The sequence below is a fragment of the Jaculus jaculus genome, chromosome 7, assembly GCF_020740685.1.
Source record: "Jaculus jaculus isolate mJacJac1 chromosome 7, mJacJac1.mat.Y.cur, whole genome shotgun sequence".
Classification (NCBI taxonomy): domain Eukaryota; kingdom Metazoa; phylum Chordata; class Mammalia; order Rodentia; family Dipodidae; genus Jaculus; species Jaculus jaculus.
The window spans coordinates 760,369-781,494 of record NC_059108.1 but is presented as its reverse complement, the minus strand read 5'-3'; the positions used below and the strand labels follow the sequence as shown (position 1 = coordinate 781,494).

Genomic DNA, 21,126 nt, shown 5'->3' with positions numbered 1-21,126 from the left:
CGAAATACTGTCAAAAACAAAATGGAGCTGGGCATAGTGGTACATGCCTTTAATCTCAGCACTCAGGAAAGAGTGGTAGGAAAATCACCATGAGTTTGAGGCCAACCTGGAGGAGCTACAGAGTGAGTTCCAGGTCAGCCTGGACTATAGTGAGACACTACCTAAAAAAAAAAAAAAAAGGTGCCAGTGGGTGGGGGGGTGGAGATGGCTAATGGATAAAGTCATTGTTCCTCAAGCATGTATACCCAAGTTCACTCCCCAGAACCCATGTAAAAAGCCAGAAGCTACGCTGGAGAAACCACTCGGCTATTAAGGCACTTGCTTGCAAAGGCTGACAACCTGTATTTGATTTCTCAGTACCTGTGTAAGCCAAATTCACAAAGTGGTGCATGCATCTGGAGTTCATTTGAAGTGGCAAGAGGTCCTGGCATGTCCCTTCTCTTGTTCTCTCCCTCCCACTTATAAATTAACTTCTTAAAACTTTTTTAAAGCCAGAAGCCATAATCAGCTTCTGTAATCCCCACATGCTGACAATGACAGCAAGATGGGAGACAGGAGAATTTCCCTGATGCTTGTAGAGAGCTCAGCAAAGAACAACAGCAGAGTGAGAATCCAGAGCAAGAAACCTTGCCTCATATGAGAAGGAAAGGCAGAAGACTGGCCTGAAAGTTGTTCTCTGACCTCCACATATGAACCCACATTCACTAACAAATAATTTTTTTGTATTTTTTGAGAGAATTTTGGCACACCAGGGCCTCCAGCCACTGCAGTCAAATTCAGAAGCATGTGCCATCTTGTGCACATGCATCACCTTGTGCATCTGGCTTATGTGGGATCAGAGAGTCAAACATGAGTCCTTAGCCTTTTCAGGCAAGTGCCTTAACCACTAAGCCATCTCCAGCCCACGAATAATTTTTAAAGGGGGCTGAAGATATATCTTAGTGGTGAGTGCTTGCCTAGCATGAAGGCGGCCCTGGGTTCAATCCTCAGTACCACAGAAAAATGAAAAAGGGGGCTAGGGAGATGGCTTAGCAGTTAAGTCACTTGCCTGTGAAGCCTAAGGACTCATGTTTGACTTTCCAGGTCCCACATAAGCCAGATGCACAAAGTGTTGCAAGCCACACATGCACACAAAGAAATGCACACATCTGGAGTTTGATTGCAGTGTCTGGAGGTACTGGCACACTACTCCTCCCCCACCACCTCCAATAATAAAATAAAAAAGGTCAGTCTGTTGAACTTGCCTTAAAAAAAAAATGAAAGAGATTGGCCATGTGAACAGATGAAAAGAAAATGGAAAGGCGCTGTCGGTTGTTGGAGCTAGTGGTGAGGTAGTGCATCATGGGCCTCTCTCTGCATTCACATGTGGTTAGAAATCTCACTGGAGTCCGTGGCACACACATGTAATCCCTTCATTGCAGAGGCAGAAGAATAATCATAGATTTACATAGCAGGATTTTGGCTCAGAAGAGAAATGTGAAAATCTCTATAATTTAAGTATTTTATTTCTTTGTTTTGAGAGAGAGAGAGAGAATTGGTGTGCCAGGGCCTCCAGCCACTGCAATCAAACTCCATACACATATGCCACCTTGTGCACATGTGCTACTTTGCACTTTCGTCATCTTGTGCATCTGGCTTACATGGGATTTGGGATTCAAATATGAGTCCTTAGGCTTTGCAGGCAAGTGCATTAGCCACTAAGCTATCTCTCCAGTCCCAATTTAAGTATTTTAAAATGAATAAAGTTTCCACCCTCCAAAAACTACCTTTGACATCTTTGGGGAACAGAGCATCTCTTTCACATCTCACATCTCCCCTTCTTCTCTTACAGCATGGCTTGGGAGATACCCTTATAGTCCATCAGCCCTTCTCACAGCTGCTTCTTGCTCTGCCCTGCTGAACCACTCCATCTGGAGCTCTCGGGATGGCACCTGCTTCCTGAAGTTACCCTGGTCCTGCTGTCTGTAGCAATGGTGGAGAACTGGACTCCACAGGCTCACAACCTTCACGTGCATTTTCAGGGGCCATCACCCTTCATCCTGGGACTGGTGGCCCTGAACAATGGCTGAGGGCCAAGGGACCCCATAGAGTTGCACCACAGCTTGCAGGGGCCAGCAGCACTCCAGCTCCTGTGGACTATGACCACCTATCGGCCCCTTTCCAATGATGTGGACCTGGCAGCCAGCTGTGGGGCCAGGGGCACTGACATCCTTCCTGGGCCCCACCCTGGGGACTACACTTCCATGGGATTCTGGACTCAGAATGGCAGCATGTCCCAGCCTCTTGGTGAGAGCTCAGGCACTGCTACTACCCGCCCCAGTCCCACCACACCAGCGATGCCCAAGATGGGTGTGCGTGCCCGAGTAGCTGACTGGCCACCAAAGCGAGAGGCCCTGAGAGAGCAAAGCAACCCCAGTCCCTCACAGGACACAGATGGTGTGAAGACTGTGAAGGTGGCCCATTCCATGAGGAACTTACAGAATGGACAGCCCCCTGCAAGCACCCCAGCTTCCTCAGGGTCCAAAGCCTTCCACAGACTCTCCAGGAGAAGGTCCAAAGATGTGGAATTCCAGGATGGGTGGCCCCGGTCCCCTGGCAGGGCCTTCCTCCCCCTGCGACACCGCAGCAGCAGCGAGATCACCCTCAGTGAATGTGACATCGAGGACCCCGGAGAGCCACGGGGGACCCGGCAAGCTGGGGTGCTGCCCCTGTTCCGAGAGTATGGCAGCACATCCTCCATAGACGTGCAGGGTGTGCCTGAGCAGAGCTTCTTTGACATCCTCAATGAATTTCGCAGTGAGCAGCCCGAGACCCGGGGCTCCCAGAGCCTCAGCGAACTTCTGCAAGCAGATCCTGGTGCTCTCCTAACAGGAGGCAGCTGTGGAGTCAGTGGGGACTCCCGCAATGGTCAGGCCTCCAAGGACAGTCTCCTGCCTCTGCAGCAATTCAAAGAGAAGGAAAAGGCCAGAAAGAAACCTGTGCGGGGTCTAGGCAGTGGGGACACTGTGGACTCATCCATCTTCCGGAAGCTGAGGAGCAGTAAGCCTGAGGGGGATGCAGGACGGCCTCTGGGGGAGACAGAGGAGGGTCGGAGCCCCCCAGAAGCCAGCAGGCCTTGGGTTTGCCAGAAGAGCTTTGCCCATTTTGACGTGCAGAGCATGCTTTTTGACCTCAATGAGGCAGCTGCCAACAGGGTGTCGGTGGCCCAGCGACGGAACACCACCACAGGGGCTTCGGCCGCCTCAGCCATGGCGGCCCTCACAGCATCCCGGGTCCACAGCTTGGGGGGTCTGGACCCAGCCTTTACCAGCACAGAGGACTTGAATTGTAAAGAGAACCTGGAGCAGGATCTTGGAGATGACAATAGTAACGACCTACTGCTCAGCTGCCCCCACTTCCGCAACGAGCTCGGTGGTGAGCATGAACGTAACGTGAGCTTCTCCCGAGCCTCTGTGGGCTCCCTAGGGGGCAGCAGTGAGACCCACCTAGTTGAGCCTATGCTGAGCATCCATCGTACCAATGCCAGCATCTCAGTGCTGGAGGTGCCCAAGGAGCAACAAAGGACACAGAGCCGGCCCCGACAATACAGCATTGAGCACGTGGACCTGGGTGCCCGCTACTACCAGGACTATTTCGTGGGCAAAGGTGGGGCCCCAGCTTGTCTCTGAGACCCCTACTGCTCATTCATTCATTCATTCATTCCTATCAGCACAGAGGGTGCTAAGGAAATGGGATCCACCTGCTTGAAGGCTGAGGGGATAGAATGAGCACTCCATAAACATTCAACCACATGAGGCAGTAGACCCACAGTTATTTAGCACACGTGGGTTTAGTATAGCATGTGATAGGTACTTTCTAGAACCTATAGGTATCATAGTAACCAGCTTCAGACAAAAATCCTACCTTCTACTATATCAAGCCTTAGAGGTTTATTAGTTACATTAATGTAGCTTTACCAAATACCTGACAGAAACAATGTAAGGGAGGAAGGATTTATTTTGGCTTATGATTTCAGAGGGCTCAGAGCATGGTGACTTGGCTGTGGTGATGCAGTCACGACAACAGGAGTATGTAGAAGACTTTCCATCTCATGGCAGATAGGAAGCCAAGAATAAGGAAGGGATTGGGGGCCAGGTATAACCTCCATGGCACAGCCCCATGACCTGTTTTGTCCAAGTAGACCCCCACCCCCCAGAGTTTCACAACCTCCCCAAATAGTGCCACCAGCTGGGGACCAAGCATTAAACATGAGTCTGTGGGGGCATTTCAGATTCAGACCATAGCAGGGGGTAAACCCATGAAATACAGAAGGTGTGTTAGAATGCTCAGTACCAAGGAGAATAGTGCAGCAGAGAAAAGGGGACAAAGCTGGGAGTAAGGTTCAGTAGAGGGTGGACAGGGAGGAGTTAAGGGAAGAAGACATGCGGTGGTTAGAACAGTGTTTCTGGCCCAAGGAAGAGCAAACACAGAAGCTGGTGAATGGGGAGGAGGCAGGGGTTGCTGTTGTGGTGACTGAGGTTAAGGAAAGAACCATAGCAGAATGGGCTGTGGGAGGATTCATCTACCCTGAGGGCCTCATTTTGACTTGGATGGTCACAGCCTCCCCCTGGCTCTTGTGGGCAACAGACTTCTGGTGCCAAGGAGGAATAAGAAAGCAGGGAGAAGGCTACAGAATGGTCCAGGCAGATGGTGGTGACAAGTCCAGAGTAAGAGCCTAAGAGTAGGGTGAAGACATACTATTAGATTCTGCATCCATGTTGAGATGGAGCTGCTTATGGGGAGGGCAACACCAGGTTGAAATGGACTCATATATCATCAGGTGCCTTGGTGCAGGTGAGCAGCCCTAGACAGCAGCACTGCCTGGTACAGAGACCACAGTCCTAGTCCATAGCCAGGCAGGAGGGGTGCATACCACCAGGAACAAGCAGCTTCTGCTCAGCTGTTGTCACACAAGAAAAAACAGACCTGCCAGAACTTTAGAAGTGGAGGCAAGATCAGGAGTTCAAGTGAGTTGCTATATAGTAAGTTTGAGAACATGGTGGGCTACCTGAAACCCTGCTTGAAAGAGCTAGAGGGAAAAAGGGTTAATAGGTGGACCAGTGTTGCCAGCCCTCCCAGTTTTGCAAGATTCTCCTTAAATTCAGATGTATGTATCTGTGTGAGCGTGTGTACACACACATGCGTGGAGGTCAGAGGACAACTTTCAGGTGTTGGTCCTTGCCTTTCATCTCATTTGAGGTAGGGTGTCTCATTCAATCCTCTGCACTTTTAGGAAATTCTCCTTTTTCTCTCTCTCTCATCTGACCATAGGCATGCTGAAATTACAGAATCCTGCCATAACTTCTGGCTTTTCTATGTAAGATCTGGGGATCCAAACTCAGGTACTAATGCTTGCAGGCAAGCTCTCTGTCCAGTGAGCCACCACCCCAGCCCCAGATTTTTTAAAGTATGTACTCTTCTAATATTCACATGCTAGCAACTGTATTGATTGAGAATAACTTAAAACTACTATTTTGGGGCTGGAGAAATGGCTCAACAGTTAAAGCACTTGCCTGCAAAGCCTAAAAACCCAGGTTCAGTTCCCTAGTACCCATGTAAAGTCAGATGCACAACATAGCACATGTATCTGGAGTTTGTTTGCAGTGGCTAGAGGCCCTGGCATGACTATATTCATTCATTCATATTCTCTCTCTCTCTCCTTGCAAATAAATAATTTTTTTTCAAAGTAGGGTTGCATTCTAGCTCAGGCTGACCTGGAATTCACTCTAGTCTCAGGGTGGCCTCAAACTCACGGCAGTCCTACTATCTCTGCCTCTCAAGTGCTGGTATTAAAGGCATGAACCACCACACCCAGCTCACAAATAAAGTATTTTTTAAAAAAGAAAAGAATCTACTGACCTTGAGTCCACAGCGATCCTCCTACCTTGGCCTCCCCATTGCTGGGACTAAAGGCATGTGCCACCATGCCCAGCACCTACATAGCAAATTTAAGGGCCCAGGTTAATATTACAAGGCTTTGGCAACAAAATCTTTTATTTGTGTATGTGCATGTGCACTCAACACTCTTGCCACTTCAAACAGATGCTCATCTAGCTTTAAGTGGGTGGCTAGGAAATTGAACTTGGGCTAGCAGGCTTTGCAGGCAAGTGCCTTTAATCACTTAGCTATCTCCCCAACTCCTTCAAATCTGTTTTTTAATCTATTCTATTTTAATTTTTATTTATTTATTTGCAAGCAGAAAGAGAGACAGAGAGGAAATATGATGGGCATGCTAGGGTCTCACTGCTGCAAATGAATTCCAGATAAATGTGCCACTTTGTGCACCTGGCTTTACATGGTTACTGTGGAATTGAACCTGGGCCAGCAGGCTTTTCAAGCAAACTCCTTTAAGCACTGGGCCATCTCCCCAGCCCACTAATCCATTCTCAAATAACTTCACTCTAGAAGCTCATGGATGACTTAGTGTTCACTGAGTACTTAAATACATACTGGGGCTTCTGAGGCATTGGGGTTATGCCTAAGGTAGAAAACAACAACAGAACATTTATCTGCTTCAGGAAGGAATTCACCTCTATGGTGTACAATACCTGGTGCCATTCTGATTAATTCACACCCATTATTTTAAAATAGCCTTTGTTCACTCAAGTGCATCTCATAAGAACAGTATCTATCAGTTAAATAAATGTTCTGGACACTGGTGTGGGAACAACAGGCAGATTTCTACTGTGTGCTTGAATTTCTGGTGGTGGCTCCATGATGACTATAGACTAGAATAACACAGACTGCTGGTAAGTTCCTACCACAAGCAAGAGTTACTTGGGTTATTTATCAGAAAGAACTGTTTCCTGGCTGGGTTCTTAGCAGCATATCCAGGAAAGGAGGAGGCAGCTATCAGGAGAGAAGAAAGCAGGAGACTTGCTCTCTGCCTTGCTAACAGTTCCTTCAGCCTAAGGGGAAAAGAGCAGGGTTTAAGATAGCTGGGTCTAAAGAAACATGATCAGATGCAGGCAATGCTTAGGGATTGCTAATGGCTAACATTTAAGCTGTGTGCTTAGTGTGTGCCAACTTAGTGCCATATTAACTCACTGAATCCTCCCAGCAGTGAGTTAAGCCCATTTAATTGTTGAGAATGCCATCATGTGACTGACTGGGGCCATATATCCAATCTCACTCCATATTTGGACTGGCAGGAGACTCCCTGGGCTCAAGGCTTAACCTCTTCAAAATGACTAACTGGCAGATAAACCAGATGAACCATTAGCAAACTCAGAGTTAATCTTAGTAACACTGGCTTTATTACCCACTGCATACTATACCAAGCATTTTTGCCTTTGTAGATTCATTTCACCCTCACAGTAGCTCTGAATTGTGGGTAGTTACCAGGGTCCCTGTTTCTAAAAGAAAGATTTACACCTCAGAAAGTTCTGTAACTTAGCAGAGTTATTACAGAAAGCCAGGCTTTGACTACAATTTCTCCATAAGTATAGCTTTTGGATTCATCATTTATCACATTTGTATGACCATGGTCCTGCCCCCCATTCTCCTCATCAGCAGGTCTGCCATGGACTGGTCCTTCTCCTTCAATACAGCTCACCTTACACTCCCCTACTTTTTCTTCTCAGAGCATGCCAATTACTTTGGTGTGGATGAGAAGCTGGGGCCTGTGGCTGTGAGCATCAAGCGGGAGAAGCTGGAAGACCACAAGGATCATGGACCTCAGTACCAGTACAGGATCATCTTCCGCACCCGTGAGGTAGGTCCTGTCACCAGAATGACTATTGGGTAAATGGTAACCCCTCATAGCCTCATGCCCTCATTTTGCCAGGTTCCAAGCCAGGGGCTTCACTGCCTCATCTCAGGAGTGCCATACGGTCTGTCAGTCTGTCCATTTTACTTTTTAAAAATATTTTATTTTTATTTATTTGACAGATGGAGGGGGGAGAGAGAGAATGGGAGCGCCAGGGCTTCTAGCTACTGCAAACGAACTCCAGATATGTGCACCCCCTTGTGCATCTGAATAACATGGGTCCTGGGGAATAGAACCTGGGTCCTTTGGCTTTGCAGGCAAACACCTTAACCTCTAAGTCCTCCAGCCCTTAGTTAATTTTTTTAAATGTTTTGTTTTTTTTTTTATTTGACAGAGAAAGAGAGAGAAATTTTACAGAGGAGGAAACTAAGGCTCAGAGAAATTACAAGTCATGGAAAATCAGGAAATAAGCTGGGCCAAGGGTTGGAGAGATCATTCAATGGTTAAAATCATTGCTTGTAAAGCCTAAGGACCCAGGTTCAACTCCCCATTAACCTCGTAAAGTCAGATGAATGAGGTAGTGCATGTGTCTGGAGTTTGGAGTAGCTAGAGGCTCTGGCCTGCCCATTCTCTCCCCGCCCCAATCTGCTTCTCTCTCTCTGGTAAATAAATATTTTTTCTTTTGTTTTTTGAGGTAGGATTTCACTCTAGCCCAGGCTGACCTGAAATTCACTATGTAGTCTCAGGCTGGCCTCAAACTCACAACAATCCTGCTACCTCAGCCTCCCAAATTCTGGGATTAAAGACATGCACCACTAACCCCCAGCTTTAAATAAAATCTTTTTTGAAAATTAAAAAAAAAAAAAAAAAAATGGAGAGTTAAGCACTTGCTACCAGCAAAGCCAAAGGACCCAGGTTCAGTTCCCCAGTACCCACTTAAAGCCAGATGCGCAAGGTGTCGCATGCATCTGGAGTTGTTTTGCAGTGACTAGAGGCCCTGGTGTGCTTAATTCATTTTCTCTCTCTCCCACTCTTCATCTCAAATATAAATAAATAAATAGTGTAGTGGTGCATGCCTAATTTAATCCCAGCACTGGAGAGGCAGAGGTAGGAGGAGTTCAAGGCCACCCTGAGACTACATAGTGAATTTCAGGTAGCCTGAGGTAGAGTGAGACCCTACCTCGAAAAACCAAAATAAATAAATAAATATTTTAAAAAGCTAGGCATGGTGGCATACACCTTTAATCCCATCATTCTGGAGGCAGAGGTAGGAGGATTACTGTGAGTTCGAGGCCATCCTGAGACTACATAGTGAATTCCAGGTCAGCCTGGGCTAGAATGAGACCCTACCTCAAAAAAAATAAAGAAGTATTAAAAAAAATTTTAAGCAAGGCCAGGATTTGAACTTGTTATATCTGATTTCAGAGTCTAGTATTGCACAATCTGTTTGCAAGAGATTAACCACAATAACTGTGCGAAACAATAGGAGGTAGGGCTCAGAGATCATTTCAAGACTCTGAGGTATCCTGCATCATGGGAACAATTGAGTAAAGCAACAGCTCAGAGCCCTACCAAGTCATTCACTAAATTCTAAATTGAGAATCCCATTGTCCAACTGGGCCATAGAGCTTGCCCTAGGTTAAAGGTCAGCTGAGGGACTGGAGAGATGGCTTAGTGGTGAAGATGCTTGTCTGCAAAGCCTAAAGACCCAGGTTCAATTCCCCAATACCCAAGTAAAGCAAGATGCACCTAGAGTTAGTTTGCAGGGGCTAGAGGCCCTGGCATACCCATTCATATTCATTCCTTCTCTCTCTCTCCTTGCAAATAAATAAATTTAAAAATCAGCTTCACCTAGGGAAGAAAGCATGTTAGGGGCACCCATGTACCAGCACAAGTACATAGTGACAGAAATGTATTTCTAGCTGTCTTAAAGTCATAAAGAGATCTATTGGTCTGTGTAACTACAATCCAGACTCCAGCAAGACATTAGAACTGAGCTGAGCTCCTTAGGTTTCTGCTCAACTTTGCTCTACCTCTTTTTGCCTGAGTATCATGCTCTTCCAGTCTTGTTCAGATTTTCTGGATCTTTACAGCTTCCCATCCAGAAGAAATGATTCTTTTTTTTTTTTTTTTTCCGAGGTAGGGTCTCACTCTATCCCAGGCTGACCTGGGATTCACTATGGAGTCTCAAGGTGGCCTCGAACTCACAATGATCCTCCTACATCTGCCTCCCAAGTGTTGGGATTAAAGGCGTGTGCCACCACGCCCAGCTAGAAGGAATGATTCTTATCTGCAGAGTTCTATGCCCACATTCTGTGCAGGCACTGTGGTGGGGTAATATAGACAGCCAGATCTAGGACACATGCTCTGCCCTAGGGCTAGGGCCATTACCTCCTCTCTCAAACTGACAGTTCCATGGGAGCCACCCAAAGGAGATGAGCCTCAGCAGGAAAGTTTGTAGGGTTTTTCTGGAGGTGGGGGTATGGGTGTATGTATGTGCACACCTTAACACACATGGAAGTTAACATTGGGTCCTCAATTGCTTTCCACTTTATTTACTAAGGCAGGATATCTCACTTGAACCTAGAGTCACCAACTCCGCTAGTCTAGCTAACCAGCTTGCCTCAAGAATCACTTGTCTCCACTTTCTGAATTCTGGAATTATAGGCGTGCACCACCATGCCTTGGATTTATGGGGGTGGTAGAGATCTGAACTCAGGCTTGAAAGGCAAAGGCTTTATCCAGTGAGCCATCTCCCAGCCACATGAACAGAAAAATTTTGTTTGGTGGTTGTGTCTTTTTTTAAAAAAAACAGGCTCTCATGTAGCCCGGGCTGGCCTTAAATGGAGTTATGTGTAGCTGAGGATGACCTTGAACTCCTGATCCTCCTGCCTCTACCTCCCTAGTGCTAGGATTACAGGCATGTGCCACCATGCCCAGCAGAAAGATACAGAAAGGTAGTATTTATTTGTGTAGAAAGAGAATATGAATAAACGAATGAATGAGCACATCAGTACCTCTTGCCATTCATTGCAAACAAACTCCAGATGCATGAGCTACTTTTTGCTTGCCTTACTTCTCCCCTCCCTTTGAGCTCAATCCCTAGCACAACAAAAATAAAATTTTAAATTAAAAAAAAAAAAACACAAGCTAACAGAAGTGATTGATACTTCCAAAAGACCCAAGTAAAGAAATCCTTTCCAGGAAAAAGGAACAGTCATCAATTTAGACAGACCCCTCAGTTGAAGCTCCTTTTACCCTGCTTTGCCCATCTGGCATTCACTCTAGCATGGAAACCCAGAAGGTTTGCTCTACTGAGTTTGGGGATAGCCAAAGCTTGGACCTCATCCAGGCAGGCAGATGCTACACTGAGGGCCTTGTCCTACCCAACAGAGACCTTCAAAAGGATGACATGAGTCGGTGGCATCTGAGCAGAGTAGACTCTAAAACCACTGCAGGTGATCCCCAACCTGTCTCCCCAGACAGCTTTTCACCCTGTTTACCTTTCCAGCCAATTGAGCACCAAGGCAGAGTGCATGGTGACAGCTCCCACAGCAACAGAGTGGACACTAAGTGCTAGTGAAATGACAAGCCCGTTTATGTCCTCAAGAGATGAGTATTGTAGTTGCTATTATGGCACACACACTAGCTTAGTTAACACTGGTTTCCAAGCTGTGTTCTGATTTTCACATAGCTTAGCTTGAGTTAGTCTCATTGCAGTTGTCCAATGACTGCATTCCTAACCTCATTTATGACAAAACAGAGTGTTAGGACTCTCCAGTATATGGTAAGGTGAGGTGTCTTTGCATCCTCTGGTCATCCTACTCAGCTCCCTGTGGGAGTCACCTAACTTAGCCCAGACTCCACATTACTCCTCTGTATAAGTTATGAACTCAGCTGATTAGTGCTATTTTATTGGTTGGTTGGTTGGTTGGTTGTGTGTGTGTGTGTATGTTTTGTTTTGTTTTGTTTTGAGACAGGTTCTTACTCTGTAATCCAGGCTGGCCCTAACTCCCAAGTACTAGGATTATGGGCATGTGCCACAATGTCCCACATAAAATGAATTTTTTTCTTTTCAAAACTTTTTTTGTATTAACAACTTCCATGATTATTAAAAAATATCCCATGGTAATGCCCTGCCTCCCCCACTTTCCCCTTTGAAACTCAATTCTCCCAATCTCAGTCAGTCTCTCTTTTATTTTGATGTCATGATCTTTTTCTTCTTTTATGATGGTCTTGTGTAGGTAGTATCAGGCATTGTGAGGTCATGGATATCCAGGCCTTTTTGTGTCTGGGGAGAGCACACTGTAAGGAGTCCTGCCCTTTGGGCTCTTACATTCTTTCTGCCACCTCTTCTGCAATAGGCCCTGAGCCTTGGAAGGTGTGATAGAGATATTGCAGTACTGAGCACTCCTGTCACTTCTTTCCAGCACCATGATACCTTCTGAGTCATCCCAAGGTCACTGCCATCTGAAAAGAGAAGATTCTCTTCCAAAAGTGAGAGTAGCATTAATATAAGGGTATGAACATTAAGAGAAGTGCTTACTGGGCAGTTTGATAAGCATAGTATATACATTTAGCTAGACAGCAGCAGAAATTACACCCCTAGGTCTCATAAGTACCCCTGTTTTAAGTTTTCAGTATCAGGGATGTATTCCCTCCCATGGAGTGGGCCTCCATTCCAATTAGAGGGCAGTTGGTTTCCACCATGACAGACGTGCCACTATTGCACCTGTTAGCTCATTTGGCCTGTCTGGCCAAATATAAGGCTTGCAGTGTCCAATGTTAAGTATCTTCACTGATGTTTTCTCTTTCTCCCATTGAACTGCATGAAGAATGGCTTCTTCCAGCTTTCTGTCAGCTGGTCTACATGGAGGAGGTTATCATCTCAGTTCCAGCAGGATTTCTCAGTGGCCTTGCAGCCCAAGTATATGGAGTCTTCATCAATAGGGTCTTACCATCTATTCCTGGTGGGAAACCAAGGGCCTTACCAATGACCTGTAATGTTTTGGGGGCATCAAGGACCTCCCTGGCCAACAACTCACTGGAAGTTATCCCATCCCTGGCATTGAAAATTTTCTAGCAACAATCTAAGGCTCCTATGTGTTCCATTGTCCAAAAAGTAGGTTTCCATATGATTTACTTATATTCTCTTAGATTTGATTAGCCCTCCCTCCACCTTTCCTTTACTCAATCTCTTCCCCTGACCTCACTTTGGACCTTTTCACCCCCATTAATCTATTCTTCTACGTGTGTGTGTGTGTGTGTGTGTGTGTGTGTGTGTGTACACACAATACCATGCTATTAAGTACCCCCCTCCCTTCCTTTCTCTTCCCTTTATATCTCTTTTCTAGCTTACTGGCCTTTGCTACTGAGTTTTCTTCCTACTCACACAAAAGTCCAATCATCTGTAGCTAGGATCCACATATGAGAAAGCACATGTGATTCTTGGCTTTCTAGGCCTGGGTTACCTCACTTAGTATAATCCTTTCCAGATGCATCCATTTTCCTGCAAATTTCATAACTGCATTTTTCTTTACTGCTGAGTAGAACTCCATTGTATAAATATGCCATATCTTGGGCTGGAGAGATGGCTTAGCAGTTAAGCGCTTGCCTGTGAATCCTAAGGACCCTGGTTCGAGGCTCGATTCCCCAGGACCCACGTTAGCCAGATGTACAAGACAGCACATGCATCTGGAATTTGTTTGCAGTGGCTGGAGGCCCTGGTGCGCCCGTATTCATATTCTCTCTCTCTCTCTCTCTCTCTCTGCCTCTTTCTCTCTGTTGCTCTCAAATAAATAAAAATAAACAAAAAAAATTTTTTTTAACATGCCATGTCTTCATTATCCACTCATCAGTTGAGGGTCGTCTAGGCTGGTTCCATTTCCCAGCTATTGTGAACTGAGTGGCAATAAACATGCTTGAGCAAGTATCTCTAAGGTAATGAGATGAGTCCTTAGGCTATATGCCTAGGAGTGCTATAGCTGGGTCATATGGTAGATCTATTTTTAGCTGTCTTAGGAACCTCCACACTGATTACCACAATGGCTGGACCAGATTGCATTCCCACCAACAGTGTAGAAGGGCTCCTCTTTTCTACATCCTCACCGGCATTTATGGTCATTTGTTTTCATGATCATAGCCAATCTGACAGGAGTGAGATGGAATCTCAATGTAGTTTTAATCTGCATTTCCCTGATGACTAGGGTTGTAGAACATTTTATCAGATGCTTATATGCCATCCATATTTCTTCTTTTGAGAACTCTATTTAGTTCCATAGCCCATTTTTTAATTGGCTTGTTTGACTTCTTATTATTTAATTTTTTTTTGAGTTCTTTATATATCCTAGATATTAATCCTGTATCAGATGTATAGCTGGCAAAGATTTTTTTCCCATTCTGTAGGTTGCCTCTTTGCTTTACTCAGTGTCCTTTGCTGTACAAAATCTTTGTAATTTCATGAGGTCTCAGTGGTTAATCTGTGGTTTTATTGCCTGAGTAACTGGGGTTATATTCAGAAAGTCTTTGCCAGGACCAATATGTTAAAGGTTTCCCCTACTTTTTCCTCTAGCAGTTTCAGAGTTGCAGGTCTGATGTTAAGGTCTTTAATCCATTTGGACTTAATTATTGTGCATGGAGAGAGAGAAGAATCTGTTTTCATCCTTCTACAGATACATATCCAGTTTTCCCAGCACCATTTGCTGAAGAGGCTGTCTTTTCTCCAATGAATATTTTGGCATTTTTATCGAATATCTGGTGGCTATAACTACCCAGACTTACATCTGGGTCTGCTATTCTGTTCCATTGATCTACATGTCTGCTTTTGTGCCAGTACCATGCTGTTTTTGTTACTATGGCTCTGTAGTATAGGTTAAACTCAGGTGTGGTGATACCACCAGCCTTATTTTTGTTGCTCAGTATTGTTTTAGATATTTGAGTTTTTTTGTGATTCCAAATGAATTTTTGGATTGTCTTTTCTATTTCCATGAAGATTGCCATTGGAATTTTGATGGGGATTGCATTAAATGTGTAGATTGCTTTTGGTAAGATTGACATTTTCACAATATTGGTTCTTCCAATCTAGGAACAAGGAACATTCTTCCATTTCCTAGTGTCTTCTGCAATTTCTTGCTTGAGTGTTTTAAAGTTTTCATTGTAGAGTTCCTTCACTTCCTTGGTTAGGTTTATTCCAAGGTACTTTATTTTTTTTTTTTTTTTTTGATGCAGTTGTGAATGTGAGTGATTCTCTGATTTCATCCTCTGTGTGTTTGTTGTTAGCATATAGAAAGGCTGCTGATTTCTGTGTATTTATTTTGTATCCTGCTACATGGCTATAGGTGTTTATCAGCTCTAACAGTTTGCTGGTGGAGTCTTTAGGGTCCTTTATGTATAGAATCATGTTATCTGCAAATAATGATAACTTGATCTCTTCCTTTCCAATTTGTATTCCTTTTATGTGTGTCTCTTGCCTTATTGATATGGCTAAGGCTTCTAGTACTTTATTAAATAAAAGTGCAGACAGTGGACACCTTTGTCTTATTCCTGATTTTAGTGGGAAAGCTTCCAGTTTTTCCCCATTTAGTAATATGTTGGCTGTAGGCTTGTCATAAATAGCCTTTATTATATTGAGATATGTTCCTTCTATTCCTTGTCTTTGTAGGACTTTTATCATGAAGGGATGTTGAATTTTGTTAAATGCTTTCTCTGCATCTAATGAGATGATCATGTGATTTTTGTCTTTCAGTCCATTTATATAATGTATTACATTTATCTAACTGCGTATGTTGAACCATCCCTGCATCTTTGGGATAAAGCCTATTTGGTCGGAGTGAATGATCTTTCTGATATATTCTTGTATTCTGTTTGCAAATATTTTGTTGAGAATTTTTGCATCTATGTTCATGAGGAAGATTGGTCTGTAATTTTTTTTTTTTTCTATCTTTGCCTGATTTTGGTATCAGGGTGATGCTGGCTTCATAGAAGGATTTTGGTAGGATTCCTTCTTTTTCTATTTTATGGAAAAGCTTAAGAAGCAATGGTGTTAGTTCTTCACTGAAGGTCTGGTAAAATTCAGCAGTGAATCCATGTGTGCCTGGACTTTTTTTAGTTGGGAGATTTTTGATAACTGCTTGGATCTCCATACTTGTTATAGGTCCATTTACATGATTCATCTCATCTTGATTTAACTTAGGTAGGTCATTATAAATCAAGGAAAGCATCCATTTCTTTCAGATTTTCATACTTAGTGGAGTATATGTTTTTATAGTATGTCCCTGTGATTTTTTGAATCTCTCTGGTATCTGTTGTGATGTTGCCTTTTTCCTCTCTAATTTTATTAATTTGTCTCTTCTCTCTTTCTTTTGGTCATATTTGCTAAGGGTTTATTAATCTTGTTTATCCTTTCAAAGAACCAACTCTTTTGTTTCATTGATTCTTTGGATTGTTTTTTGTTTGTTTGTTTCTATTTCATTAATTTCTGCCCTAATCTTTATTATTTTTTCCTGTCTGCTGATTTTTGGTTTGCCTTGTTCTTCTTTTTCCAAGGCTTTAAGGTGAAGCATTAGGTCATTTACTTGTGACCTTTCTAATTTCTTAATATAGGCTCTTAAAGCTATGAATTTCCAAAATGATTTTCTTTTGAGCCAGGTTGGCCTCAAAGTCACCACAAAGGGCTAGAGAGAGGGTTCAACCCCAAGTTCAATTCCTCAGTACCCACATAAAGCTACATAGGGAATTCCAGGTCAGCCTGGGCTACAACAAAACTCTACCTCAAAAAAAAAAAAGGGGGATGCTGGAGTGATGGCTTAGTGGTTAAGGCACTTACCTGTAAAGTCTAAGGACCCAGGTTAGATTCTCCAGGTCCCACGTAAGCCAGATGCACATGGTGGCACATGTGTCTAGAGTTCGTTTGCAGTGGCTAGAGGCCCTGGTGTGCCCATACTCTCTCTGTCTCTCTCTTTCTAATAAATTAATAAAATAAATCTTTAAAAAAAATCACCACATAGCCAACGATGTCCTTAAATTCTTTTTTGTTTGTTTGTTGGTTTTTCAAGGTAGAGTCTCAGTCTCAGGGTGTCCTCAAACTCACAGTGATCCTGTTACCTCAGCCTCCCAAGTGTTGGGATTAAAGGTATGTGCCACCATGTCTGGCTTAAAACATTCTTTTTTAAAAAAAAAATATTTAATTTATTTATTTGAAAGTGACAGGCAGAGAGAGAAAGTGGCAGATAGATATAGAATGGGCGGGCCAGGGCCTCCAGCCACTGCAAACGAACTCCAGATGCATACACCACCTTTGCCTCTGGCTTACATGGGTCCTGGGGAATCAAGCCTCAAACCAGGGTCCTTAGGCTTCACATGCAAGTGCTTAATCTCTAAGCCATCTCTCCAGCCCCTTTGAATTCTTAATCCTCCTGTCTCACCTTCCCAAGTGCTGGGATCATAGGCATGCACCATTATGCCCAGTTTATGCAGTGCTGAGAAACGAACCCAAGGCATTGTGCATCTAGGCAAGCATTTTACTAACTGAGGTATGTCCCCAACCCTTAGAATGGATTGTTAAATGCCATACTGTGTCCCATGAACTGAATTCAGAACACCAGTCCTCTTTCACTGGGTCAGATATTTTTCTGCTTTGGTTTCTGTTTATTAAATTAGAAATTGTTTGATTCTGTTACCAACTCAGGCCTGCCTCTGTCCGCTTTCCACTGCCAGAATCCAACAGAACAGGCTGAGGTTGGGGGAGGCTCTGCTTCAATCTAGGCCAGCATAGGAACCCTCCAGTCTCATAGCCAAAAGTCTGAGATTCACCTTTCCCAGACTTCCTGGGTATCACCACCTGCCTGCCCCAAGCTGGGCTTTGGGAGTACAGCAGTGACTAGGAGACAGAAAGTGCTATGTAAGATGCCTTCCTAACCCATGCAGAGGTACATGATGTCAGGGTAGAACCACAAGTGACTGATAAGTGGCTAAAGTTGAGACAAGGAGGCACCACTGTGAAGATAACATCCAAGTCCTCAAGGAGCCAGAATGGCACCTCCCACCTGTAACTCCAACAATCAAGAGGCTGAGGCAGGAGGATTACCATGAGTTCAAGGCTAGCCTGTGATACATAGTGAGTTTGATCCACCCTAAATCTCATGCCACATACATACCCAGTTCTTTACAGAGCTGTCCTGTAAGGCACTCAGGTCTAAGGTTTCCATCATATGAGTTGGAGAATGGGCAAGTGACCTATAACGTTTGCTATGTTCCTTCCTAGAGCCCTTCCAGTCATGAAGGGAGTACTAAGGGCCATGGAGCACAGTTAGTACCAGCAGAAGCCATAACTCCCCTCATACTTTCAACAGGTGCTATTTTCAGGCATGCACCTCATTGCTTCATTCACATTGCCTTGTCACTTCCTTTCACTCTCTGACCATTGCCTTCCAGGGTTACCCAGTTGCAGAACCAAGACATGACTTCAGGCTGCCCAGCTCCTAAGCCTAGGCCCCTTAACCACTGCCCTCTAGCACCTGTCAGTCAGACTTAGTTGGAATCTGAGTTCAGGGATCAGAAAGCCCTGGGCTCAGAGCCCTGCACTGCTCCTCACTAGTCACATGACCTTAGATAGATGGGTTTTCATGTGCACTTCAGTTTCTTTATCTGTAAAGTAGGCTTTGAGCTATGACCGGACTCAGAGAGAGATGGGAAGGAGGGATCTCTTGGTCTGACACCATGAAGTGCCAGCAAGGAAGAGTTCCAAGTGCCAGATCCTGCTGAGACTGACAACCTGTGTGGCTGTCATTCTTTCCCAAGAGAGTGGAGGCTTGTAGCAGGGAGCTAACAGACAAACAGGGCTCCATCCTCCTGTACACAAGCACATCCTTCAGGGCGCAGGGCCCAGACTGCCTTCTAAACCAGCCTGTTGCCTCCAGATGGCTATCCCAGATGCCAAGCAGACAGGCTACAGTGGGCCTGTGTCTCCCAACAGATGGGATGTGAGTGTTGGCAAGGCTGAGTTTCCTACCGAGGTGAGAGTGGACCTCCAGCTAAACTCTGGCAATGTGCACCTAACTGCTATTTCCCTAGTGAACCCAGACAGCATGAGACCAGGCCTGGGCTTCCCTGTCCTGAATTCCCATACCAATATTGCTCAGCCAGCATACAGGGTACTCCAGTCACCCTGAGTCTGCCTGACCCAGCATGCTTCCTTCAGACTGGTAAATGGGACCTTTGTTAGGGGCTTTGTTGTTGGGGGTCCTCTGTGCGTGATTTTGTTTTTTGAAGCAGGTCTCACTCTAGCCCAGGCTAACCTTGAACTTAATGGCAGTCCTCCTACCTTAGCCTCCCAAGGGTTGGGATTAAAGACATGAGCCACCATGCCAGGACTTTTTTTTTTTAGGTAAGCCCAGTGGACTGGCTTTTATTTTAATGAGAGAGAGAGAATGAGAATGAATTGGCACGCTAGGGCCTCCAGCCACTATAATTGAATCCCAGATGCATGTGCCTTTTTGTGCACATGTGAAACCTTGCGCATGCATCATCTTGTGCATCTGGCTTATGTGGGATCTGGGGAGTCCAACATGGGTCCTTAGGCTTCGCAGGCAAGTGCCTTAATAGCTAAGCCATATCTCCAGCCCTAGACTTTTTTTTTTAAGGTAGGGTTTCACTGTAGCCCAGGCTGACCTGGAATTCACTATGTAGTCTCAGGGTGACCTTGAACTCATGGTGATCCTCCTACCTCTGCCTCTCGAGTGTTGGGATTAAAGGCATGTGCCACCATGCCCAACTAGACTTTTTTAAAATATTTGTTTATTGATTGATTGATCTGGGGAGAGAGAGAGGGAGAGAATGGGCATGCTAGGGCTTCCTGCTACTGCAAACGATGCATGTGCCACTCTGTGCATCTGGCTTCATGTGGGTACTAGGGAATCAAACCCAGGCCTTCAGGCTTTGCAAGCAAACAGCTTTAACCACTAAGCCATCTCTCTAGCCCATTTGTGTGTGTGTGTGTGTGTGTGTGTGTGTGTGTGTGTGTGTGTGTATGTAAGACCATGTCTTTCTCTATAAAACAGGCTCATTTTGAACTCACTATTTCCCTGCCTCCCTCATGAGTGCTGGGATGACAAATGTATGCCAAGATGCCTGCCTTAGTTTTGTAGGTTAGGAATTTGAGGGTTTTTTTTTTCTTTTTTCTTTTTTTTTAACCTTTATTTATTTATGAGAGAGAATGAATGGGCATGCCAGAGCCTCTTTCTGCTGCAAATAAACTCCAGACGTAGGTACCACTTTTTGCATCTATCTGGCTTTACATAGGTACTAGGTAATTAAATCATGGGCCTGCAAGCAAGCACCTTTAACTGCTGAGCTATCTTCCCAGCCCCCTTGTTTTTCTAATTTTCTTTATCAATTTTTCTTTTTTGTTTAAAAAGTACCAAGGTGTGGGCCTGTAGCTCAGTTGGTAGAGTGCTTGCTTAGCATACACAAAGCTCTGCATTCCTTCCCAGCATGGCATAAACCAGATATGGTGGCACACACCTGTAATCCCATCATTTAGGAGGTGCAGACAGGAAGATTGTGAGTGCAAGATCATCCTCAGCTACAAAACAAGTTCCAGCTCAGCCTAGGCTACTTTTTCAAAAAGATCTATACCAAATGCTGACTGTTAGAAATTTCAAGGATTTCTAAGAATGCAAAGTAGAAAAAGGATACAGGCAGAGAAATTAAACAACATGCTCAGGGTCTCAAAGTTAGGGAAAGCATAGAGCTGACATTCAAACCCAGGCAGATGGGTGCCCAAGTACTGTCTGAGAAGTCTCTGAAGGGCACATCCACTGCCCAGCAGAGAGCAACATGGATCTGGTTCAGGTTCAGGAGCTAACTTGCAGATAGAGAGGAGACTTCTTGCTTATGTGACACTGTATCCCTTTCACAGCTCAGTGAAAGGATGCCAGACATCACCATGATCAGAGCAGAATGCTGTGATCTGATTGGATGCTGTGCAGGACATGACTGGCAGTGGGACTGGGGTAGGAAACCTAGAGGGGGCTGCAGTGCACAGTGCAAGTGGGAGGAGACAAGACCATGTGGAGAGACCGCTCTTTTTTTTTTTTTTTTTTTTTTTTGAGGTAGGGTCTCACTCTAGTCCAGGCTGACCTGGAATTCACTATGGAGTTTCAGGGTAGCTTCAAACTCACGGCAATCTGTCTGCCTCTGCCTCTGTCTCCCAGTGCTGGGATCAAAGGTGTGTGTCACCATGCCTGGCTTGAGAGAGGGCTCTTCTTGATCTGCTAGTGCCCTACTTCTTACCCCATGTGGAAGGAAGAACTGGAAACTTCAAGAGGCTAGCACTGAGCAAACTAGTAGAGCCACATGTAACTATAACTTTGGGCCCCCTG

The 21,126-nt window shown here is 44.8% G+C and overlaps 1 protein-coding gene across 11 annotated transcripts in view; it reads left to right on the top strand.

The window, feature by feature from the left end:
• The window catches only part of Sipa1l3 (signal induced proliferation associated 1 like 3), a 283,419-nt gene that overhangs the window by 161,816 nt on the left and 100,477 nt on the right, over window positions 1-21,126 (top strand). For all 11 annotated transcript variants that reach the window (XM_045153962.1, XM_045153961.1, XM_045153958.1 and 8 more), the window contains 2 exons: window positions 1,832-3,645; window positions 7,623-7,753. In XM_045153962.1, coding sequence (XP_045009897.1) covers window positions 2,139-3,645; window positions 7,623-7,753 — 1,638 coding nt within the window. In that variant the 5' untranslated portion in view covers window positions 1,832-2,138. The remainder of the gene's footprint in view (window positions 1-1,831; window positions 3,646-7,622; window positions 7,754-21,126) is intronic.